The sequence below is a fragment of the Anopheles funestus genome, chromosome 2RL (assembly GCF_943734845.2).
Source record: "Anopheles funestus chromosome 2RL, idAnoFuneDA-416_04, whole genome shotgun sequence".
Taxonomy (NCBI): domain Eukaryota; kingdom Metazoa; phylum Arthropoda; class Insecta; order Diptera; family Culicidae; genus Anopheles; species Anopheles funestus.
The window spans coordinates 54,966,211-54,987,739 of NC_064598.1; the positions used below are offsets into that span (position 1 = coordinate 54,966,211).

At 42.8% G+C, this 21,529-nt stretch overlaps 4 protein-coding genes across 8 annotated transcripts; 3 read left to right on the forward strand and 1 right to left on the reverse strand.

The window, feature by feature from the left end:
* Window positions 1-1,901: 1,901 nt before the first annotated feature.
* LOC125764120 (uncharacterized) lies at window positions 1,902-11,062 on the forward strand. 5 transcript variants are annotated; one of them, XM_049428008.1, is made up of 8 exons: window positions 1,902-2,505; window positions 7,163-8,180; window positions 8,463-8,805; window positions 8,905-9,031; window positions 9,227-9,305; window positions 9,982-10,121; window positions 10,206-10,297; window positions 10,394-11,062. In XM_049428008.1, exons 2-8 carry the CDS (start codon window positions 7,171-7,173, stop codon window positions 10,511-10,513), a joined length of 1,911 nt encoding a protein of 636 aa, XP_049283965.1. In that variant the 5' UTR covers window positions 1,902-2,505; window positions 7,163-7,170; the 3' UTR covers window positions 10,514-11,062. The 5 variants fall into 5 exon arrangements, with proteins under 5 accessions (XP_049283965.1, XP_049283966.1, XP_049283963.1 ...); XM_049428009.1 differs by having other exon boundaries at window positions 8,905-9,028; XM_049428006.1 differs by having other exon boundaries at window positions 8,905-9,305.
* Window positions 11,063-12,827: 1,765 nt separating this feature from the next.
* LOC125764123 (uncharacterized) lies at window positions 12,828-16,708 on the forward strand. Its single transcript, XM_049428014.1, has 6 exons — window positions 12,828-13,339; window positions 13,953-14,088; window positions 14,169-14,377; window positions 14,491-14,514; window positions 14,580-15,745; window positions 15,806-16,708. Exons 1-6 carry the CDS (start codon window positions 13,185-13,187, stop codon window positions 16,024-16,026), a joined length of 1,911 nt encoding a protein of 636 aa, XP_049283971.1. The 5' UTR covers window positions 12,828-13,184; the 3' UTR covers window positions 16,027-16,708.
* Window positions 16,709-16,812: 104 nt separating this feature from the next.
* Window positions 16,813-18,498, forward strand: LOC125764124 (protein Peter pan). The gene is made up of 2 exons (XM_049428015.1): window positions 16,813-17,606; window positions 17,677-18,498. Exons 1-2 carry the CDS (start codon window positions 16,900-16,902, stop codon window positions 18,455-18,457), a joined length of 1,488 nt encoding a protein of 495 aa, XP_049283972.1. The 5' UTR covers window positions 16,813-16,899; the 3' UTR covers window positions 18,458-18,498.
* LOC125764118 (WD repeat-containing protein 36) lies at window positions 18,455-21,480 on the reverse strand. Its single transcript, XM_049428003.1, has 2 exons — window positions 20,272-21,480; window positions 18,455-20,189 (listed from the first exon to the last, which is right to left on the reverse strand). Exons 1-2 carry the CDS (start codon window positions 21,374-21,376, stop codon window positions 18,520-18,522), a joined length of 2,775 nt encoding a protein of 924 aa, XP_049283960.1. The 5' UTR covers window positions 21,377-21,480; the 3' UTR covers window positions 18,455-18,519.
* Window positions 21,481-21,529: the final 49 nt, after the last annotated feature.

Genomic DNA, 21,529 nt, shown 5'->3' on the forward strand with positions numbered 1-21,529 from the left:
ACCACGGTCCATTTCGTTCAGATGATTAGTTTTATTTCACCTACATTAATTATTTAAACATTTTTAACTGTCATTGTTGCTTGATAAATACACATTTTCCTGCTGACCAGGAAAAAGCATCATGTTTGTCTCTTACTTCACCTGTTGCATTGTCCGGGGTTAGCGTTTCGTCTGAAACTTTTTCACACAAAACGTCACATAAGGACTCGTTGCTCTATTGGAAAATGGCGCCACCGGATCGGCGCAAAGACTTATGGACGTATGTAAAAGACCGGCATGTCGCGACCGATCGTGGTGTGGGAATATGAGTGGAATGTACAAACAAAACCCTTCTTCGTCCCATTGCAGATAACCAACAAAACCAACGGCACGCATTGGTATTTGAAAGAAACCCCATACTGATACTGATTTGCATTCGCAAGGATTCTCGAAGGAGTTTCACCCATAACGCAACCGATTTGGTGGAATCTCTCACACCCTAGCGGTGGAAATAGAGACGGGAGCGATGGTCGATAAATCATCACACCCGAAGCCAAAAAGGATTACCGAACGGGGGCCAATGCTGCTGCTGCTGCTGCTGCTGCTACACGTGGTATGATGATTTATGGTTTTCTTCTCGAATGATATGAGTAGTGATCTGTTTCCGCGATTCTTTTTTTTTCCTCTTCTATTTATCATGCCTGCGGTGTTTTGTTGCGTTTTATGTTTATGCTCTTACCGCAGGCGCCAAAATAGGTGACGTAATATGTACAAGGGACCGCAAAACACACATCACCCAATGGCTAGGTAGCCGGATGAGGAGCGGTATGCTGTCGGGTGTGGGTCAATTATTTCCTTTCTTGCAGTCCTGTTTGTAAAAAGCTAACAATATTACCAGACACATCAGCAGTTTGTCAATTATGGATGTATGGTTTAACGGCAACATACACATACATACACATGTATGAGTTTAATTTATTAACATCGATGGCTACACATTGGAAAGGCAAGCGAACCGTAAACATGTGCGATAAACCGATCGACAAACGGTTAATGATATAAGTTTGCCAACAGGTTAATAAAAGAAAATTAAGGACCAATTTTAATTTGCAAATTTTTATAAGTTTTCCTTTTTTTATTGCTCATAAATATTGTAACGCATGCTAATGATCATTCGCTGCGAAGGTGTTTCCACATTTTCCCACTAAAGTACGCACGCCAGTAGTACAAAGATTAAATTGTCCCAGGAATAAATGTAGTGGCGTTTCGTGCAAATAGACCAAGACAGCCAAGTTGCTTTCAAAAGCTTTCCAGTAAGTAAGATAAAAATAGCTGCACAGAGTGATAGAGAATAGCTGAATGGTTACGGTTTTCCGCAAACCACCGCTCTCAACCCACTGAGCCGCGTATGTGGAATGTCCACATCATGGCGGGGAGGAAAAAAAAGAAAAGCCTAACAGAATGGGAACTGCTCAAACTATCGTACAAAACAAAATACAAAAAAAACAACAAAATAAATAACGTTCCAATATGCCAAACCACTGCTTCACACCAGAGCAACCGCACGCTACTGCCGAATGCAGTCGTTGTCCTTTGGCGGGTTGATGAATTTGTTTTCCCATATTCGTACCCACATCCCTGCCGGCAGTTATCGTCTTTCCATCGTGTATGTGTGTGTGTATGTGTGAGTAGTGTGTCGGGCCAGCACAAGCGGCTTCTCTCATCAACTATTGCTGCACCGTTGGATGGAGGCGCATCGATGGTCCCATCCGGAACAACGGTGTCTGCGGTGTTGTCGTCGTCGTGTTCGTTATCCTATCGTCCTAGGTCGGGAGTACCGCGCGCGCCGCACGCTGTCACACGGTCTAACGGACGATTTTGTGTCGAAGTGTGCGTGTGCGTTGTCCTGAACCCGCCTGCCCGCGGTCCTTGCTGGCGCGTAACACTGATCAACTGGTGGCGTGCTCGTGTAGTGTGTCGGTGCCGTATTTACTATCCTCGTCACCTCGGTTTGAGATGAAGATGTCTTTACTATACACCACGAGTCCGTTAGCACCAGTCAGTCGTCCGTACGCGTCCAGTGGGTTCGGATCGGTCGCTTCCAGCAGCCATGGTGTACACGACGACGGTTCCCTATCAGTCGCTATCCGATCTCTCAAGGCAACCGACGGCAGTGTCGTTTCATCTAATCTAATTTCATACTCATTCAAATTCTACACCCAACGAAATTGTGCGCAACTGTAACGGGAACGGTACGGTGATCAGTGAGTGTGAAGGTGGCAAAGGTAAACTCAAAGTGGCTGCCTGTGGTGGTGGTGCAGATTGTCGATTTTGCTGTTCCGTGGCGTGAAATATGTAATACGTTTCGACAAAACTATCCTCGGCAGAAGCACAGTGTTGAAGCAGACGAAGGATTACCGCGTATCATCCGTATGTAGCAGCCACATTGGGCACGCAAGGCACGGTCACAAAACTGGGAACCTTTATCAGTTGAACGATATCGCTACCATATCCGGTGATTCTGTGGTAAATCTACTTTACACACCGAAGCAGAGTACATTTCTAGTGTTTTTTTTATAATGGTTCTGTTCTCCAGAAACATCGGGTGGTCTCTGTAGGAAAAAAAAGAATCTCCATAGTAATGTTCTACAAGTTGTTATATGACATTAATAAAAGGACTACATAACATATATGATATGTATTCTTCAATACAACAAGAGCAACATTTGAGTAACTCAAAATATTTCACACTCGTTAACGGAATAAAAAGTCAAGTTGTTATGAATGCATATCTCAAATCGATTAATTTGTCCTGGAATGCTTTTATGAAAAAATTGCTCATAAAAATATCTACTAAAAATTTTGTGATTATATGCATATTTCAGAACGATTAATTTGTCCTGGAATGCTTTTATGGCAAAATTGTTCACGACAATATCTACTAAAAAAATTGTGATTACTGTCTGTGACTTATGATGGTTGCCTGCAAGAATTTAAGCTTTTGAGGGTTTAACTGGTTAGTTGATTTAACTTATGTATTTTTCAATACATCACTTTTATTCTGTTAGTAGCATTGCAATGGTATGTTGCTCCTGTTCATTGAACGAATATTTGTGGAATGCAATATCAATATTGGCCCAACGATTGACAAGAATCAATTGTGCTGCAAGTCCTAGTTTGTCAGGAGGTTTGAAGAAAAACGAGCACGTGTTCCTTCTTTGTGTTAGGCAGGGGACTAAGTTCGTTTGGGCTATTTTCTTCTCGCGTTTTTCAACAAAAATCTTTGATGATTTTATTGCGCGGTAAAGTCGGAACGGTTCATAGAGCGCAGTAAACAGTAAAGATTTTTTTTATTAGGAATAATCATTTGACGACTTGTGACACATGAGACCGTGAGAGATGAGTGTTGTCGTGCCAATGAGGCTTGGCTGTGTCCAATTCCTTGTTACTCTAGTTCAGTACATCGTTCCTACCAAATGTAAATCCTTTTTGTGTGAAGATCTTTGACGACGTCTTTCCATAAAGCCATTGTTTGGTATTATTCTCCTTTCATGATCGTAGGTGGCCATCATCTTATAATAGAGATAAAAAAAATCTTTGTTCAATTCGGCGTCTTTACTGTGTCTTTCGTCTTGCCTACCATTTCTACTCCGGAAGCACAGAGCGTTAAAAAGTGCTGCTATTGGCTTTTCAAGTAAAGCGTTTCTTGATGTTCGAAATTTAAATTAAACTTAAAGAAAAAACAAACCTAGTTGAAGTTCTGTTCAATTTTTCCTGTAAAGTATAATGCGGAATGTACGCAATCAAACGTGAAAAGTTAAATGGAATACATAAAATATTCTCCAATCTAATGGATACGACATTCAGAATAGCTTTGCCTGGTGTAAACAATCAAAATTACAATCTATACACAAACACATATACGCAAGCACAGAATAAAACTTGTTGCTTTACAATCATCACATTTCGCAAGTTACAAGTGTGAAGCAAAAAGCTGTAAAGTAATTTCAATTTTGATGATGTTGCGACTGTGGAGTAATGGAAAATTTTATTGAACGAACGTCATTTGCTGCTTTTAAACAAGGAAATTTTTACTTCTGGCTAAATTGTTTGGCAATAAACACAAAGACCATTTTATAATCCAATGTCTGAATAATAGAACCGGGCCTTCTTCCTTTGTGAAGTAAAAATAAGTCCAAGTGTCTGCCGTTTGATGGGCCACCGTATACGATAATATGATAGGATAATTCATCATGTGTTTGCCATGTTTTACACTCCTGTTCCACACTATCCACCGATAACCCGTCCATCGAGTCCTTTCACGACCCACTGTCGATGATTATTATTTACGCTGTCTCAACTATTGCACTCCACTACCGTTGCCTCCGCACGGCTGCGCACTATTTGCTGTTGCAAATGTGCATTTAACCAACAGGCACGTCTTGACCAACGCAACACACTTCATTTGTAGCGTAATGTTGTTCGCAGCAGAGAATGTTATCGGCCATCGTCATCATTGTCAGTTGAAACTGAAGCGAACGTCGAGATAGTACTAGACTTTTCTTTGCCGCGGTCCATCAATGTTTATTACCTGTGGAGCATTAAATTTGATGCTGGCCCAGCTCGGTATCGTTCACCGTCCTATTGGAATATCGACGAACAGACCACAAGGCTTAGATTGGAAAGCGTGTTAGCTTATAGAGGGATAAGGCTCTGATCCTGTGGCTGTGAGGAAATCGTAATGTTAAGCGAATCCCGCAAAGTGGCAAACAGAGATAAAGAAAAGTCAGCAAGACAACGAATTAATTAAATTTATCTCTTCCTCTTGCTTTCTTAACGGTGACACTTTGCGATTAGCTTTACGAACCTTAGTGATCTTTACCTTTCGGCTTTCTCTATCGAGATGCTGCCTTTCGGATAACTTAATTCTAACAAATGTTTATTTTTTGTTCTGGTAGTCCGTTCTCAGCAATGCGAGGGATTACGATTTTCAAGTGAGATTGATGGAGGTCTTGGACATAACTATAGATAGGACTGCGTGCGCCTTGAATTCCGTTTCGTTTTCTTTCCCTCCTAAGGAACTTTAACCTTTCGGTTTGTTTCAAGATTTGAATAAACTTTGAGAAACGCTGCGGAACATATCTGTTGCCAAGCGCTATATTATTGTGCATCTAAAAAATCTACTTAAATGTAAAACAAAACAAATCTAAACGACATGTCTCAGATGGTTGACGCATTTTTTCTACGCGAAAGTTCGTGATTTGCCAACCATTCGTGGACATCGGCTATAATTACACTTTGTCATCACCGGGCATGACATTGTACAAATAGCTTCAGTTTTATGTCTTCAGAAACTGAAACAACACTTTATGTTGTTTACATTTTCCGCCAAAGAAGCGAATCCTTTACAGGACACGGCCACCACGCATTCCTATCGTTCGACACGAACGATAAACATTCATCATAAACCTATTGCTGACCTATCGGTTTTCCAAGGCGACCTTTGATACCGTTATCAACTGACGACCGGGAACAACGATGAAAGATTGTGGTACAATGTTTTTCCTGCGCCTATGGTTACAGTATGTTTTTGCGGATTCCTGTATCACTGCAAAAAGGTGCTAAATCTCGCTAGATTAACGTTATCCTACAAACTGTGTTGTTTATTGGGAGTGACTAGACATGATGGCGCGCCTGAGAATAAAAGAAAAGTTTAGAAAAACTAAAACAAAGTGATCAGTAGGGTGACTTGATACAAAACAAGCATAAAAATTACATACAGATTAATGATAAAAACTCTTAAGCTGTTTACTCTTTAAGATTAGTTTAATTTTTCAACAATTTAAAACTTTTATTTATTTACATCAAATTGAAATTTTGTCAAATTAAATTCCTTCTAACATTTTTAGCCCACATTTCCTACCAAATAACGCCCCATGGTTTATATGAAAAACAATCCCGAAACTGATACTTTCTGTTTTGGGCGATCAAGATTCCTTCCAAAACCCGCACTTGACGCGTTACGTCTCAGTTTGGCCTATGGATCCCAGTTGGAATATTGCTGTGTCGCGAGAAAATTGAAACCAAATCGCTTCATTAACCCACCGAAAAAAAATCTTACTAGGCTAGATGGCAGTCGATAAAATTTCCACATCGGCAACAGAGGTTTTTTTTTAGCTTCGACCTCCAAACCTATGCTCATCCTATAACGCTCCATTATCTCCTCGCGTAGGGTTTTTTGTTTCCTTTTTTGTCTCTCTGTCGTTGTGTGTGTGTTTGTAGCTAAACTAACACAGTGCGTTCCATTATGTGTATTCGACAATGGTGAAACTTAGTTTAATCCTGCCTCCTGACACATACATTGAATGTTTTCCTTATTTGAGGGACGTGATGTGTTTGTTGATCGAAAGGGAGAGAGCATAAATAAGAGGAAATTACGTTCTTCTTATTTGATTGGACGAGTTCAGTAAATAGTAAATAAATGCACATATTTTGCATTGCATCTGAACTAGGTTTTTTTTATTTATTGTATTTACACTTAAACCTGTTTCGTGTACTCAGCGATTCAAGCGTTTGTTCAGCGGTGTATGTGGCTGTGCTAAATATCTTTGATACCCAAATTCCTCAAAAGAGAATTTTTTTTAAATTTTTTTTCTGGTTTTTTTTTTACTAGTAAAAGTGTATATAGACTTTAAAATTAAATTGTGTATACCACCTCTATAAAAAACGTTTATTATAATAGTTGAAAAAAAACTAAAACATGATCGTAAACAACCAAACAGGCAATAAAAATATTCATAAACTTTAAAGAAGAACGTTTACTATGCAATATCACCCGTAATCGATGGGATATAAGTGGACAGCCAGTAGTTAATCATTTTATGACCATTATTTCCCCTTCTTTCAATGGTTTCACAATAATTATACTCTGTGTTGTGCCTCAGGTTGTAAACATTAAAATACGAAACGATAGGACCTATTAGTACAGTCCCAATCCAACAAACTGCTATGAATACGTTAAAGTATTTGTGTAAAATGTGGTAAAAAGTTTACAGAACAAAATTTTATGTTACCACCTCAACAAATAAGTGTCTTTAAACATTTGTTTTTTTAAACATACTGTATCCTTTATCAAAAACTCTATAACAAATTGATCTATCTGCTAACTATATCTCTGTTGCAGTGTAAACAATGAAATCCCGCGTCAATCACACCGACAGCTCCTCGATCAAATCGATCAGCTCCGAAGATGTCAGCACCCAGCAGCACTATCATGGCAATATGTGCTGCAGTGCCGAAGCAAAAAATCCCGCCTTCAAACGTGGCCGCCAGCTGCAACAGATGCAGATGATCATTCTTCCGTTCATACCGATACTCGCACTGATTGTGCAAACTTCGTACGAGATGATCGAGATCGTGAGCTACCGGATGGAGGTGACGGAGATCGAAAATCAGGTAACCATGGCGACGGACCTGGGGAAGGTAGTGACACGGCTGCAGCAGGAACGATCGGATGTAGCATTCTACATCTACACGAATGGTATTACCTTGCGCCGAAATCTGAACGACACATTCTTTGAAACGGATCTAGCGCTGGACAATATGTCGTCCTGGCCAGACATTTCGATACGTACCGTACAACCGAACAATGGAGAGGTAACGTGGCTAAACATGAGCGAGTTTCGCGAGACCCTACAGGAATTCCGAGCAAACATCAGCACAGAGGACAGCACGGTGCCACAGATTTTGCGTTGGTACACAACGGCCAATGCTGCCCTGCTCGAGCATCTTACCAACCAGATAAAGGATGCCAATAAGAGCGGCGTGTGGCGATTTCTGCTCAGCTTTAAGAACCTGCTCCGCAGTATCGAAAGCCTGGACATCTCGTCGGTGTACGGTATAAATTACTACGGTCGTGGATATCTCAAGCCCGATTCGTACATCAAGTACGTACAGCACGATATCCTCGGGAGGGATCTGTTGAACGGATCGTTGCATTTTGTACCGTCGTTGAAAGTAATTTACCGGAACATAACTCTCACGATGCGAAGCTACGGCAACATCACCCAGTGGAGCAAAACCATCCAGAAGAACTTGCGGCGCGAAGGAAATGTGGCCGACGCACGCTCTTACTACGAGTCTATGGCGTACTACATCGATGAACTGCGGAAGCTGCAGAGAGCATTGCGATCGATCATACGGTACGTACGGATCTCATCTCACTCACCTTTCTGCGTATGTGTGCGTCCTTAGAAAACTTAGAGAAAACAAAGCTTAGCACAGGCAGGGGCCTTTTACTTATGCAATGCGTAACATATCCATTCGAAAGATTTTTTCGTATATGTGTGTTGTGTGTGTGTGTGTTAAAGTCCTGTACCACATTCAGGCATGGTCATGCAAGCATGCATGGCTGTGATTTCCCTCGGTAGCACTAACATGCTTTGCTTTGCTCTGTCTCATCCTCGGCCCATCGGCCTACACAGCAACGAGGTCCAGAAGGTGCTTCAGTCGGCAGACAATATGGAAACATTCGGCATAGCCATCCTGGTGGTCGTCCTTATTGTGTCCCCAATCATCATCATACTGGTACGGAATGCGGCCGCCACCATACAGCTCTACGCCATTAATCTGGCTCACAAGGCAAAGGAGCTGAAACGAGAGAAACGCAAATCCGACTCGCTGCTGTTCCAGATGCTGCCCCCGACGGTGGCCACTCAGCTCAAGCAAGCCCAAACGGTCCCGGCGGAATACTACTCGGCAGTGACGATATTTTTCAGCGATATCGTTGGCTTTACCGAAATTGCTGCAGAATGTACACCGCTGGAGGTACGGCAACTGGCCCCATTCTAGTGCGAACCATTGCGTTGCATGATATTAATCCAGCTGGCTATCTGTGCATTCCTCTTTTGCCGGTAACTTCGACAGGTGGTCTCGTTCCTGAATGCCATCTACCGGATGTTCGACGAGCGTATTGAGTGTTACGATGTGTACAAAATCGAAACCATTGGCGACTCGTACATGGTGGCTTCCGGATTGCCGGTGAAAAACGGTGGTAGCTTCTATTTCATGATATCTTCCAACCCCAAAAAAACGGGCAAATCTCAATTCGTTAACGAAAACGTTTTCTTTTTTCTTGTGGTGTTTGTTTTTTCCCCTTCTCTTCTCTGCTTATTTGCTTGTTCGTTATCTTCATCACTGCCTTATATCCGGTCGCTTTTTCCGGGCAACGGTGGATGGAAAATGGCAGGCAACAAACATGTAGCGGAAATAGCAACAATGGCATTGGATCTATTGGATGCTTCCGGGTACTTTAGCATCCCACATAAGTAAGGAACTCAAAGTTACGCAACACAATTTAGAATTGCAGATAGCTTTCCATTAACGACGCATCTAATGGTAAACAATCATTAAGAAGAATATAGGTTGAGAGATGTTTGTATTAACTTATCGAAATTTCGTAAAGAGTCCAATATTTGAAATGAGCGTCTATTATCATACAACATTGGTCATTTAGGTTGTTTTTTTTAATGCAAATTTAGCAAATTTTCTATTTTTAATGAAACCGCTTATTGTTTTTTTTAAATACTTTTGCTTTTTTATAATTTATATTATGTTCACATAAGTTATTTGGTTATTTTTGTTATTTTTTAAATAAAGACTTCTGTGGAAAGCCTTTTGACCTTTTTTGATAAATTGCAATGTAAGCAAACCATGTTCTTCACCACTGACACATTCAATGGTTTTAGTGTAACATGTTAGGATAAAAATTAAATAATTATCCATAAAAATTAAAATAAATCTAAATAGGTATCAACACACTTTCAAAGGGTTATACGCCTAATAAAAAAAAATTGTTAAATATAAAAACTCAACGGTCAGCGATTAGCAAAACGATTTAATAATGGAGGCGCCCAGTCTTTCACGAAGCACTCGGCGTGATACGTTAACCGTCAACACTCTCAGATGAACAATTCTGCACCTTTGCTTTCGATTTTTTTTCAGAGCCAACGAACCGGTACAAATACGTTGCGGTATTCATACAGGACCGGTAGTAGCCGGTATCGTGGGCACAAAAATGCCGAGATACTGTCTGTTTGGTGATACGGTTAATACTGCCTCCCGCATGGAATCTACCGGCGAAGGTAAAAAAAAACTATTTGGGAAAAAAGAAACCCACAACCTTTTCTATATTCACTGGTATGCTTTTTTTCGGTACGATTTTGCAGCTTTAAAGATTCACATTTCTGCCGAAATGAACGAAGCCCTAGTCAAGGTGGGAGGATTCAAGACGGAGCACCGTGGATTGATCGATGTGAAAGTGAGCTAGCGGCAACTATTCAAGCTAAAGCAAACCCACGATAATGTTAAATCGTAATCTATATTTTCTGTTTGTCTCTTCGTCCGGTTTTCGCAGGGTAAAGGGTTGATGGACACGTACTGGTTAACTTGCAAGGAAGGTGCAACGCCGAACAATAGTCATGGCGAGGTGGCTTGGTTTGCCGATATGAAGCCGGTGTATTTAAAAATAGTGTAATGATGAAACACAATCGATTGCACATGCAAGAGAGCACGAGAACAGGTCCGTCGTGGCGACGTTTGGGGATGAGCTCGGAACGGCAGCAGCAGCAGCAGCAGCATCCATCGAGGGAAACCATTAACTCTCCCCCGAAAGGGTGTTTTTCATGGCTATGTTTTTTCGTGCTTTTCTGAGCTGTTTAATAAGTTTGCTAAAATACTAGGCAAATTATGGTGAGAAGCTTAAAACGAATGTTACTTTGTGCATGACAAAATTTACAATTGGCTTCAAAAATTGCATCTGTCTAGGCATCATAAAGCAAGTCTAATCTAGAAATGTAATATCAAAATACATATTCCGTTCGCTGTGTCGCCTGTTATAACCATGTCAATATGCTTCCTATACATAGATGTGTATCTGCTAATCCACTGTATCTGTTTAGTGAAGGAGTAGCATAAGAAATCGTCAATCGATTCCAATCCGTCACAAATTGTACCAGATGTTCAATGTAAGGTTTCCAAGAAACGCACAATACTATAGCGAGAAACAGAAAAAAATATATATTTAACACAAAAGTATCGTACCCGTATCGTTCATTCACCAAATCATTCCAATCATAATTACATGCTGCATCAAAATATAATCCTCACGCTCAACCACCATCATCTGCTCGCATTGTGTTAGATTGCAAAAAGGCACTGACCTTTCGGAACAACGCACACTACATACCGCTTTGGCGTATCAAAACAATGTGACGATCTGATAAACATTGCTGGGACGCAACTAATCGACCCATTAATGCCAAACCCCCGGGGTGCCCGGGTGCTGCCGATCGTGTAGCGGTCCTGGGAAGCGGTCGTTGCAGGTGTTTATAACTTGTTTCATTCCCCCGGATGACAGTAGTGATGAGTGTACAATTATATTCTGGAATCGAATCTGGTGAACGGGGCAAGCGTACGCGCTACCGGTAACAGGTACATACATGCGTATGTTAATATTATTATCTTCTCACAACAAAACACTTCATTAACCAAATGACAATATTATGGTTTACGGTTTCCGGTTTATTTTCGGTCCCTGTTTCGGACCGAATTGATTTCACCGGTAGCAATAATGAAACACAAACCTGCTAAACATGGGTGCTTGGCGCAGCAGAACGGTGTGGATGCGTTCTGCGGTTACTCGTCGTCGTCGTCGTCGTCGTCTGCCGTTTCTCGCTTTTTGCACTTTGACTGACCGTTAATTGCGCGCGTAAAGGACCAATTATACGACTGTATTCGGTTACGTGTTTGCTAATTTAGCCAATTTCTTCTTACTTCGGGTACGAGATGACTTCCTCGAAAACAATAGAACGACAACCCGAGCCGTGACAGTGGGGTAATGCACGTGCACAACCCGCCACATCCCATCAGCGCCATCCGTAATCCGATATTCGGTCGCCTCATGCTACCTCACAAGGGCGGGAAAAATCGTCATGGTTTGAATGTTTTTTTTTTTTTATTCTGTTGTCTCCCCATTTTTCTCGGCACCTTCCTATCCTGGGTGTTACCATCATCGGCCGAAGGGGGACCGCATGGTTGGAAGCTCTGCACGAGCTCAAATGATAACATTATCTACTCTGTGCTACCGACTGCGATCGGCATCGGTAGTGCATCCTGTCGTGTCTTACGGGTTCCCGCTTTTGGCAGCCTAATTAGTGACATCGGGTATCAAGCCGCGGCATGCCGGCACACTGTAACCGTACAGCTCTCGGGCTGTATCGGTTCCATCGACGATGACGACGACGGCGACGATGACGATGAGAGCAAAGCTTCATGGCACGAATGTGTATAAAAGTACGACATCGTGTGCTGCAGTGATGTAGTTTCCATTCGTACGCCGTATAGTGCAGGCTGCTTCGGATTCGGTTAGCAGCATCCTTGTGCCGACCGGCACTCGGAATTGATTATTTTCCGCCGGTTAATCTCACAGTGTGGAGCAGCAACTTTATGTCCGTTTGTGTGTGTGTGTGTGAGTGTGTGTGGGTATGGGCACTAGTGCTGGCAGGAAGTTTGTTTGTGACTGATCATTCATACAGCCGTGTATCTGTGTTTGTGCCTGAGCGTGCAGTGGCTCTCTATTTGTCTCTATTATTCTTCTCCGGTTCCGGTGTGTGGATTTCGTTTGCCCACGTGCATGCATCACGGTTCGCAATAAATTATCGATGCTAACAATCAAACAGAAAGCAAACACTTCTTGTGTATTGTTTCGCAGCACAAAACACAAAAAGAATACGGGAAACCTAATATTATTCTAGCGAAGGTAAAGCAAACGTGCACACCAAAGAGACTTTGGCGTTGGTTTTGCTATTTTCCAGTGGCGGAAACAGTCGCCGTTAAGGCTAGCACATTTTGAATGCACACTGTGCGGTGCTGCTGCTGCTGTTGGAGTGAAAATCGATTGGTCCAGAATCATTGTCGAGCGTCAATTGAAGCATTACAATCATATAGCGATACAAATCGCATACAATCGCTGTACGAAGCTGGAGCGAACACAGGTGACCGTACATCCACCACCGGACGAACCGTGCGTCCTGACCGACAAGCCGACAATTGTTGGCCTGTACCCAACCGGAGGCGGTATAGGACGGAGATCAAAAGGTCCACGATGTCCCTTCGAGCTGGATCGTCTTGTGGCGGGTACCGGGGGTATGCCCGGCGAGTTGTCCCGAGCGAGAGACTTATCCTTAAAATCTTCGCCCTCCGTCGCAACGTCCACCTCGCGACAGTCGACGTCATGCTCGGATGTGGCCCTCGAGCGGGAGGTGACGATGTACGGATGCTTCAAATTCAATCCCAGTTCAAGGTGAGGCGGAATATTAAAATTTTCAAACGTGTCACCACGCGTAAAATTCGCGAAAATCGTGACCCAGAATGATTTGCACTGCACGCGTGTGCCGCCGCGGTGGATGCAATTTTTCCCGCGGTTTTTTTTTCTCTCTCTCTAACGGTTTGCATATTTAACGTATGATTCCGTATTGCATATCTAATTATGTGTTCGAATCGGTATTTGTGCCAAACGGTACAGCATGGGAAAATTATGACCAACTCAATTTCGCACAACATACAATACGGGGAAAAGCAAATTATATTTGCTACCATAACGTATGAAACAAATTAATTTTGTTAATACAATTTTTCAAAAAATTAAAATTATTAAATTATTAAAAATTAAAAATTAAATTAAAAGAAATTTTTAAAAAGGCTTTGAGTAGTTGTTATATTTATTTAAATTGTAGCACAATTAAACTGATTTATAAATTGTATTTATAGTTCAATGTTAAATTATATTAACTACGAATTATGTTTAATTTTAATAACATCAAATTTTGATGCTCATGAAGCATTTTTTTTTGTTAATGTAAATGTACACACCCATTTTTTATCACTAATCTCATCTAATATGCTACTACGAACAGGAATGCACGAAAGTTGTTCATGACACACATGTTGATTGTGCTACTCATACCGATAGCATCGGTCGTAATGCAAAACATGATACTGCTTCAGCAACACGTGAAATCCTACAGCGAAACCGTATTGGCCAACGAGGAGGTATGTGATTAATCTGCAAACATTGTTACGCATTTGGCCACTTAAATGTGCTCGAAACTTTGGTTTCGTAACAATTTCAGATGGGACTAACGATTAACATAACGCGCCTATTGAACGTTATCCAGCACGAACGCATGAGCCTCGTGTTTTATATGCTGACGGGCAAAAATCGATCCCAGGTGGAGCGCTCCATCGAAATCACCAACGATGCCCTCAGCCATCTTCGGGAGGATCTTAATTATCTACTGCCAGCGGGCACCGCGAATCAAACGCTGATAGCTGACATGAGGTGAATATGCACCCGGCATGAGTATAATTCCATGTTTGGAGAGTGTGTTGTGTGCTGTGTAGATATGATTATAAGCATAGTTTACTAAAATTGTGTTTCGAAAAATTTTCAAGCAAAGCAAGGAATGTTATGCTTGGGTAATTTTTTGGCATAATTTTGGTTGGCAGAACCGATGTTACTGTCTGTATGTTTGTCTTTCTAGAGTCAATACTCCCGAAAATGAGACATTTACAGGGTTGGAATATTTCGAACCGTACAATGCACTTAATCGGTACGTCATCAATGAGATCGTGCGTAGCACCGGTACGTCGATCAGCTCAACGGTTTGGCGCCAGTTCGTGGTGTACAAAAACCTTATAGAGGCGATCGAAAGCATCAACATTGCGGCGATCCTCGTGCTGCAGTTCATGCGCAACGGTTACCTGGATCTGTCCGATTATGCACAATTTGTTCGACGAGATGCTGCCGCCCTGGATTACATAGCATCGGCTCAAAATTTTATGACCTCGCTTAACATCATCTCCGGGGAAGAGTTTAAGGTCATGCAGTATTGGCGCAACCAGGTGCTGATCAACATGTCTGCCGCCTATCGTAAGGATGCGCTGATGGAATACTACCTGTCAGTAACGACCATCTTAAGCAACTTACAAATGGTGCAGGACCAGATACAGGCCGATGTGAAGGAAACAATACTGGAGGAAATTCACAGCGCCAGAAAGCACCAATCGATCTCGATAGGGCTGGTCGTGGTGATATTCATCATTAGTCCCATATTAGTGCTGATGATACGTGTTGCCACCAGCACGATACAGAACTATTCGACAAAGCTGATGGCCCGTACGATGGAGCTGCGTATGGAAAAGGGCAAGTCTGACCGGCTGCTCTACCAGATGCTTCCACCGGCCGTAGTGAAGCAGCTAAAGCAACAGCGCCAAGTGCCGGCAGAAACGTTCGAATCGGTAACGATATTTTTCAGCGACATCGTTGGTTTCACCGACATCTCGGCCAGTAGCAGCGCGATGGAAGTGGTCATCATGTTAAACACACTGTACCGCTTGTTCGATTCGATCATTCTCAAGTACGACGTGTACAAGGTGGAGACGATAGGAGACGCGTACATGGTCGTATCGGGGTTGCCGCAGCGCAATGGGAATCGGCATGCTGGAGAAATAGGTATGATGTCGCTAGATTTGGTTTGTGGCATTTCAGGATTTACCATCCCACATATGAAGAACAGGACACTAGAAATACGCGTTGGCATCAACACGGGACCATGTGTGGCAGGTGTGGTCGGTACCACCATGCCAAGGTACTGTCTTTTTGGAGACACTATAAATACGGCTTCCCGCATGGAGTCGACTGGAGAGCGTAAGTAATATAACTGCATGTAAGCCTTACAACTCACTGACTCCGTTTTTTAACCCATAGCAATGAAAATTCATATCTCGGAAAGCACAAAAGAAGTCTTGGACAAGCTAGGAGGATTCAAAATCAAACTTCGTGGAACGGTGGACGTTAAGGGTAAAGGAACAATGCAGACATTCTGGTTGACGGGACACTCACTGTATGAGCATCTCACGCCAGATATGCTTATACCAATGTATAAGCAAAACGTAGTCACTGAACCTGATTTTCTTCAAATAATCTAAACATTCGAGGTAAATTGAGAAGCACTAAAAAGCAATCTAGAATCACGCAAAAATAATGAAAGTTTATGGAAAACATAGTTTTGTTGGTGTAGAGCTAGTCATCCAAAGATTTGTTACATGTTAGCTTTGTTTGCAGGAATCGGAACTAATGGGACTACATCTCTCAGAATAGCATTTAGTAAATGGTTTACATTCGATTAGGATTAAAAATAGTTTAACTTTAAAAGAAGCTTCTATTGTAGACAACATGAGAATAAATATGTAAAAACGTGTAGCAATGACTGATGGAAATATTTAAACTTTCAAATATTTTATCCACCATCGGTCCAGTAGAAATCGAGCATGCGTTAGGATTGAAAATTGGAATATTGATCAGCAATATTGATTTAAAATGTTCAAATAAAATGCAATAATTTCAAATGCAAAAACTAATACGCATTGTAAAAACAACAGGACAATGCAAATGAAATAAAAATGCACGTTTTAACTGGGATTTGGCATAGTTTTTACCGCCAGTTTAGTGAAGACAACAACCAATGGCAATTGAAACAAATTTTGGCTGCTGCAGATACTTTTTAATTTTAGTTTCTAAAACTCTTTGTCAACGGTTTTGTTATTAACAAAATAAGAAAGAACGTACTACGCAAGCCCTTAATATTTTCAATTAATAAAAAAAAATCGATGACTCGATGTTTTGGTATTGTAGCAATTTATTTTTATGACATGAAAAACGCCCAAACAAACCCAAACGTCACTTCGCATGCCCGAATTGACGCCATAGTGCATTTGTCAAACCGGCTATTCCAAAACATTTCGCACGTGTTTTGCTGAGTGTAGTTTTGTGACTAGAAGGTAATTGTTAACAGCAGTGAAATGAAAAAGAAAAGCCGAAAGCCTCAATATAAACAAAATCGCGCAAAGGTGGTTGCACCGGTTGAAGATGAGCCAGCTGCGATTAAGAATGCTCCTCACACGTTCGTTATACGACGCGGAGAACGATGCGCGTCGGTTGCACGATTGTCTCGCGATTTCCGTCGTATGATGGAACCCTTCACTGCGTCGAACCTACGTGAGCGACGCTTTAACAAGGTGAAAGATTTTGTGCATTTATCCGGATTTTTCCACGTTTCACACATGTGCGTGTTATCGTTGTCAGCGCAAACGCTGTCGCTAAAAATTATGCGTATGCCGAAGGGCCCAACGCTCACGTTCAAGGTGCACCAGTACACGCTGGCAAAGGATGTTATTAGCAACGCGCGTAAGCAATTTGTGGACGAAGAATGCTTCCAAACGCCACCGTTAGTCATTTTAAACAGCTTCGCCGGAGAAGGAAAACACATGAAGCTAATGGCGAGCACGTTTCAGAACATGTTTCCGCCAATTAATCTGTCCCAGATAAAGCTTTCAACGATGAAACGTTGCGTGTTGCTGTCATATAATCCGGTGAGCAAATTGATTGATCTACGGCATTATTCAATCTCAGCGGTGCCGGTAAATTTGAACCGAGGCGTCAAGAAACTTGTTACGCGCAACATACCCAACCTGGGACGATTCGAGGATATAGCTGATTTCGTGGAGAAGTAAATGTCGCCTGTACCATTTTCCCCGTGGGTAAAATTATTAATGAGTTCACGACCTTCCATTTTACAGAGGGCATCTGCTTTCCGAGTCGGAAGTGGACGATGAAGAGGCGCACGTAGTTCTAGCACAGAACCTGAAGTGTGGAAATTTGGCCGAAAATCAATCATCATTACGCCTTCACGAGATTGGTCCACGCATCACGATGCGGCTGATGAAGATAGAGGATGATCTTATGACGGGTGAGGTGCTCTACCACGACTACATCGAAAAAGATCCTATCGAAGTGGAAGCCATTCGAAAGAAGCGAGCTCAGCAGCGTAGGCTAAAGGAACAGCGTAAACGTAAGCAGGAAGAAAATTTGAAAAAGAAGGAAAAAGACAAGGAGCAACACCGTGCCAAGACGTCGAAACAGGCCAAGGCTGGTGAAATTACGGAGCAGGACAAACTGTTACTGAAGGACGCAGAGGAAGCGGTGGGCGATGTATCGGATGAAGACGATCGCGAATACTATCGCAAGGAGATCGGTGACAATCCGGATGAAGAGCTGTTCGAATCGGCCGGGAGTGGCAATCGTAAGCGACCTTTCATTCCAAAGGGATCGAACTATTCGCTTAAGCCGAAGAAGCCTCGTCTGGATAAACGAAAACAATACGAGGAAGATGATCGGATGGCAAGACAGGATAACAAACGCAGAAACAACGAAGGGAAAGAGATGAAGGGTAAGGGCAAATTCGGCAAAAAGGGCATGAAGGATGATTTTAAGGGGAAATCAAAGTATAACAACGGATCTAAGAAAACGAAAGGCGGACCGAAAAAGGCCAGTGGTAAAAAATCGTCCAAACGAAAGTAATTATCAATAAATCTTTATTACCTGCGTTCTCTTCAGGTAAAGTGCATTGTTTTTATTACAGTCTAGCCGCTGTAATTTCGTAAGTTACTTACCACACCTAAGCCATAGAGCAGTTTATTTTCTAGTACTGACCATCCCGATTTTTGTGCTTCCTCGATCGCAGGTAGTAATTGGCTGAGCTGCTCGTTCTCCACCACCACTCGACCATGAAGTTTGAGGAATAGACTCAGATAGCTTTGCGCCAGCTCGAACTCCTTCCGCTGTCCGAACATGTAGATAACCATGCGCAGGAAAGCGCCCATCACTGGGAGGCTTCCGCTGCCACTATTGAACGGAGTTAAATTTCGTATTTCATGGTCAATCATCGACGGACCGAGCTTCATTAGATAGTCGATCGCCTTATCGTACTCTTCCGTTATGACTGCTGCGTTCAGCAGCTTTCCGAAGGGAGTTAGGTGATCTACCTGTTTGATGTCGATAATGCGTGATTCTCCTTCACCAGCCTTACCACCCACCGTAGACGATTTACTACCCAGCTCAGCTTGCAAATCGAATTCAAAATCAAGACCGGCCACAGTCGGAAGGAAGAATGGTGCAGATTTCGGCTTTTTTAGAGCTTGCCGGGGTCGGTTACGTTTTTTAATAATGTCCAAATTCAACAAATTTTGCCACCGAGATATGGCCACCTTGGACATGGTAATCAATTCAGTTGATAGCTGGGGTGGTGAGTTGTACTCGAGATTAATTTCTTCGAGAGCATCTTCCAGCTCGTCAATTTCCATTTGCTTCTCGCTGACGAGCGGCAGCCCTGTACCATCCTGTGGCTCATCGCATAGCGCGGTAGGTAGATCCAGTAAAGGAGCCTCGGATTCTGGCTTCAAGCCACGCAGCGTAACGTTCATGAAGAGGCTCTTGTTAGCCCACAGATTTATACCACGGTAGTCAACGTGAGCTGTTGCAAGAAAGTCGCCTATCGGTGACATCGTGATCGAAGTGCACATGTGCGATACGCGGAAGTGGTCAATTAGATAGGACGAGGGTATATCCCAAACCTTTACGACACAATCCTGGGCTGTCGTAATTAGCCACCGACTGTCGGGTGAGAAACACGCGTCTATTACGGTACCCCGGTGGCCTTCGAAGCGCCGCACAAGTACGCGCGTATCCAAATCTACCAGTACTACAGTGAAATCATCCAGAGCGACACAAATGATGGCGCTTTCACGATGCGTACGAATCAACGTTATCGGTTCCGCTAAATCAATTGTATCGATGGGTGTTGTTACAACAGTCCCGTTTGGTTGTTTAAAGTTCCAAAACTTGAGTAGACCGTCTGCTGCGCCGGATACGATTAGTTGATTCAAATTGTCACTCGACAAGCCGCGGATGTAGTCCTGGTGGGCGCTCGGCGAACCATAGCTAGCACGATGAATGCCACTTTGAATGTTGAAGCGTTCCACATGTCCGCTCGAATAACCGATAGTGACAAAATTTCCACAGTGACTTAGGCACAGACAGGTGGCAATTATCGTGAAATCCTTTTTGAGCTGTTTGTTCTGAAAAGCTTCCGGAACCAGATGAAGATCACCCATGCGCCGTTTGTCGTATGACCATGTGGTCACCTGAACCAGTCCCTGATGAAGCGCAGCTATGCTATCCCACTCTTTATCACGCGTTGTTTCCGTCGTGAAGTGGCTAATCGGTGGCATGCGAAAAGGGTCTTGGGATTTTTCTGCAACGAAATAATGCATTAGAGTTACATACATATACTGCGTTCCACATTCGTTATTATGACAACAGGAGTATTTACTTACTCTTTTGCTTTTTAGAAGCCTTCCGATTATAGCTGGCTTTTCCCAAGCTGCAGTTAGATGTCTCAGATACGGTACTGAAAATCCTCATAGAAGAATCCTCACCCGATGATACTATATTTCTGCCAGACGCACCATGATAACGGATGCACGTTGGAGGTGCAGCATGTCCCTCACGAAAACGCAACAAACGGGCCCCGCCATCAGACAAATCAAAAATCCACATTTTCAGTGAATTGTCCGGGGAACTCGTAACTAACAACGGTTCGTTTGGTAGAAAATGAAGACCGGTGACGGAATCATCGTGCGCCATCAGTGTGGACAAGATTGTCTTTTCTTCCAAGTTCCAAAACACCACCTGCCCGTTCGAGCTGGCAGTGGCCATAATGGAGGTACCATCCGTCCGAAAGCTTATCGCAGTCACCGGTCCCCAATCCTGGTGCACTTCGATTACAACCTCTTCGTACTGGATATTCAGCAACACGATTTTTCCATTGTGTAGTCCAACGGCGATAACGTCAATAGCGGGAGCTTGCTGCAACTGCAACACTTTGCTGTCGAAGCCTGCAAACGTGTGTACTAATTTGCAGGATTTCAAGTTCCACAGCTGTAATCCACCCTGGGTGCTACCGAGCAGAATTTTATTCTTGTACGATGCTGGATGTACGATTGCTGATATTTCGAATTTGTCATTAGCAAACGGGATCTCGAGGTACAGTTCTTGGGTTGACACGATCCATATCTTCAGGAGGCTGCTCTCATCGACAGAAATGAGATGTTTGGCGAAGGGCAACAGCAGGCGTATAGGCTTCTCATGCCCACGATATACTTTCCGCAGTTCCACACTCGATCGCCATCCATAGATCAGATTGCCGGCGGCAACATAAGTTATGAACCCGTCCGCTGCTATAGCGGTGATGTCGGCAGGATGGATTCGGCCTGTTCGAATCAGTCGGAAACTACTGCTTCCATATACATGAAACGAACGGCCTACGCAAGTAATAACGATATTCTCACGTCTCTTATCAATGTAACGCACGTTGGGTGGTATATGGTTGCTCACATAGCCAAGGGCTCGGTTTGGTTGAAATAGATGGCTGCTGTTCATGTTTGTGGTGTAGAAATTTGTTTAAATGCAGCATTCACAAAATACACATGCCGCGGAACGCCAGCACGTGCACGAGAAACCAACACACCGCAACTGTCAGCTGTCAGTTTAATTTGCTCCAAACAAGTACAAAGTCACAATGGTCAGCTGGCT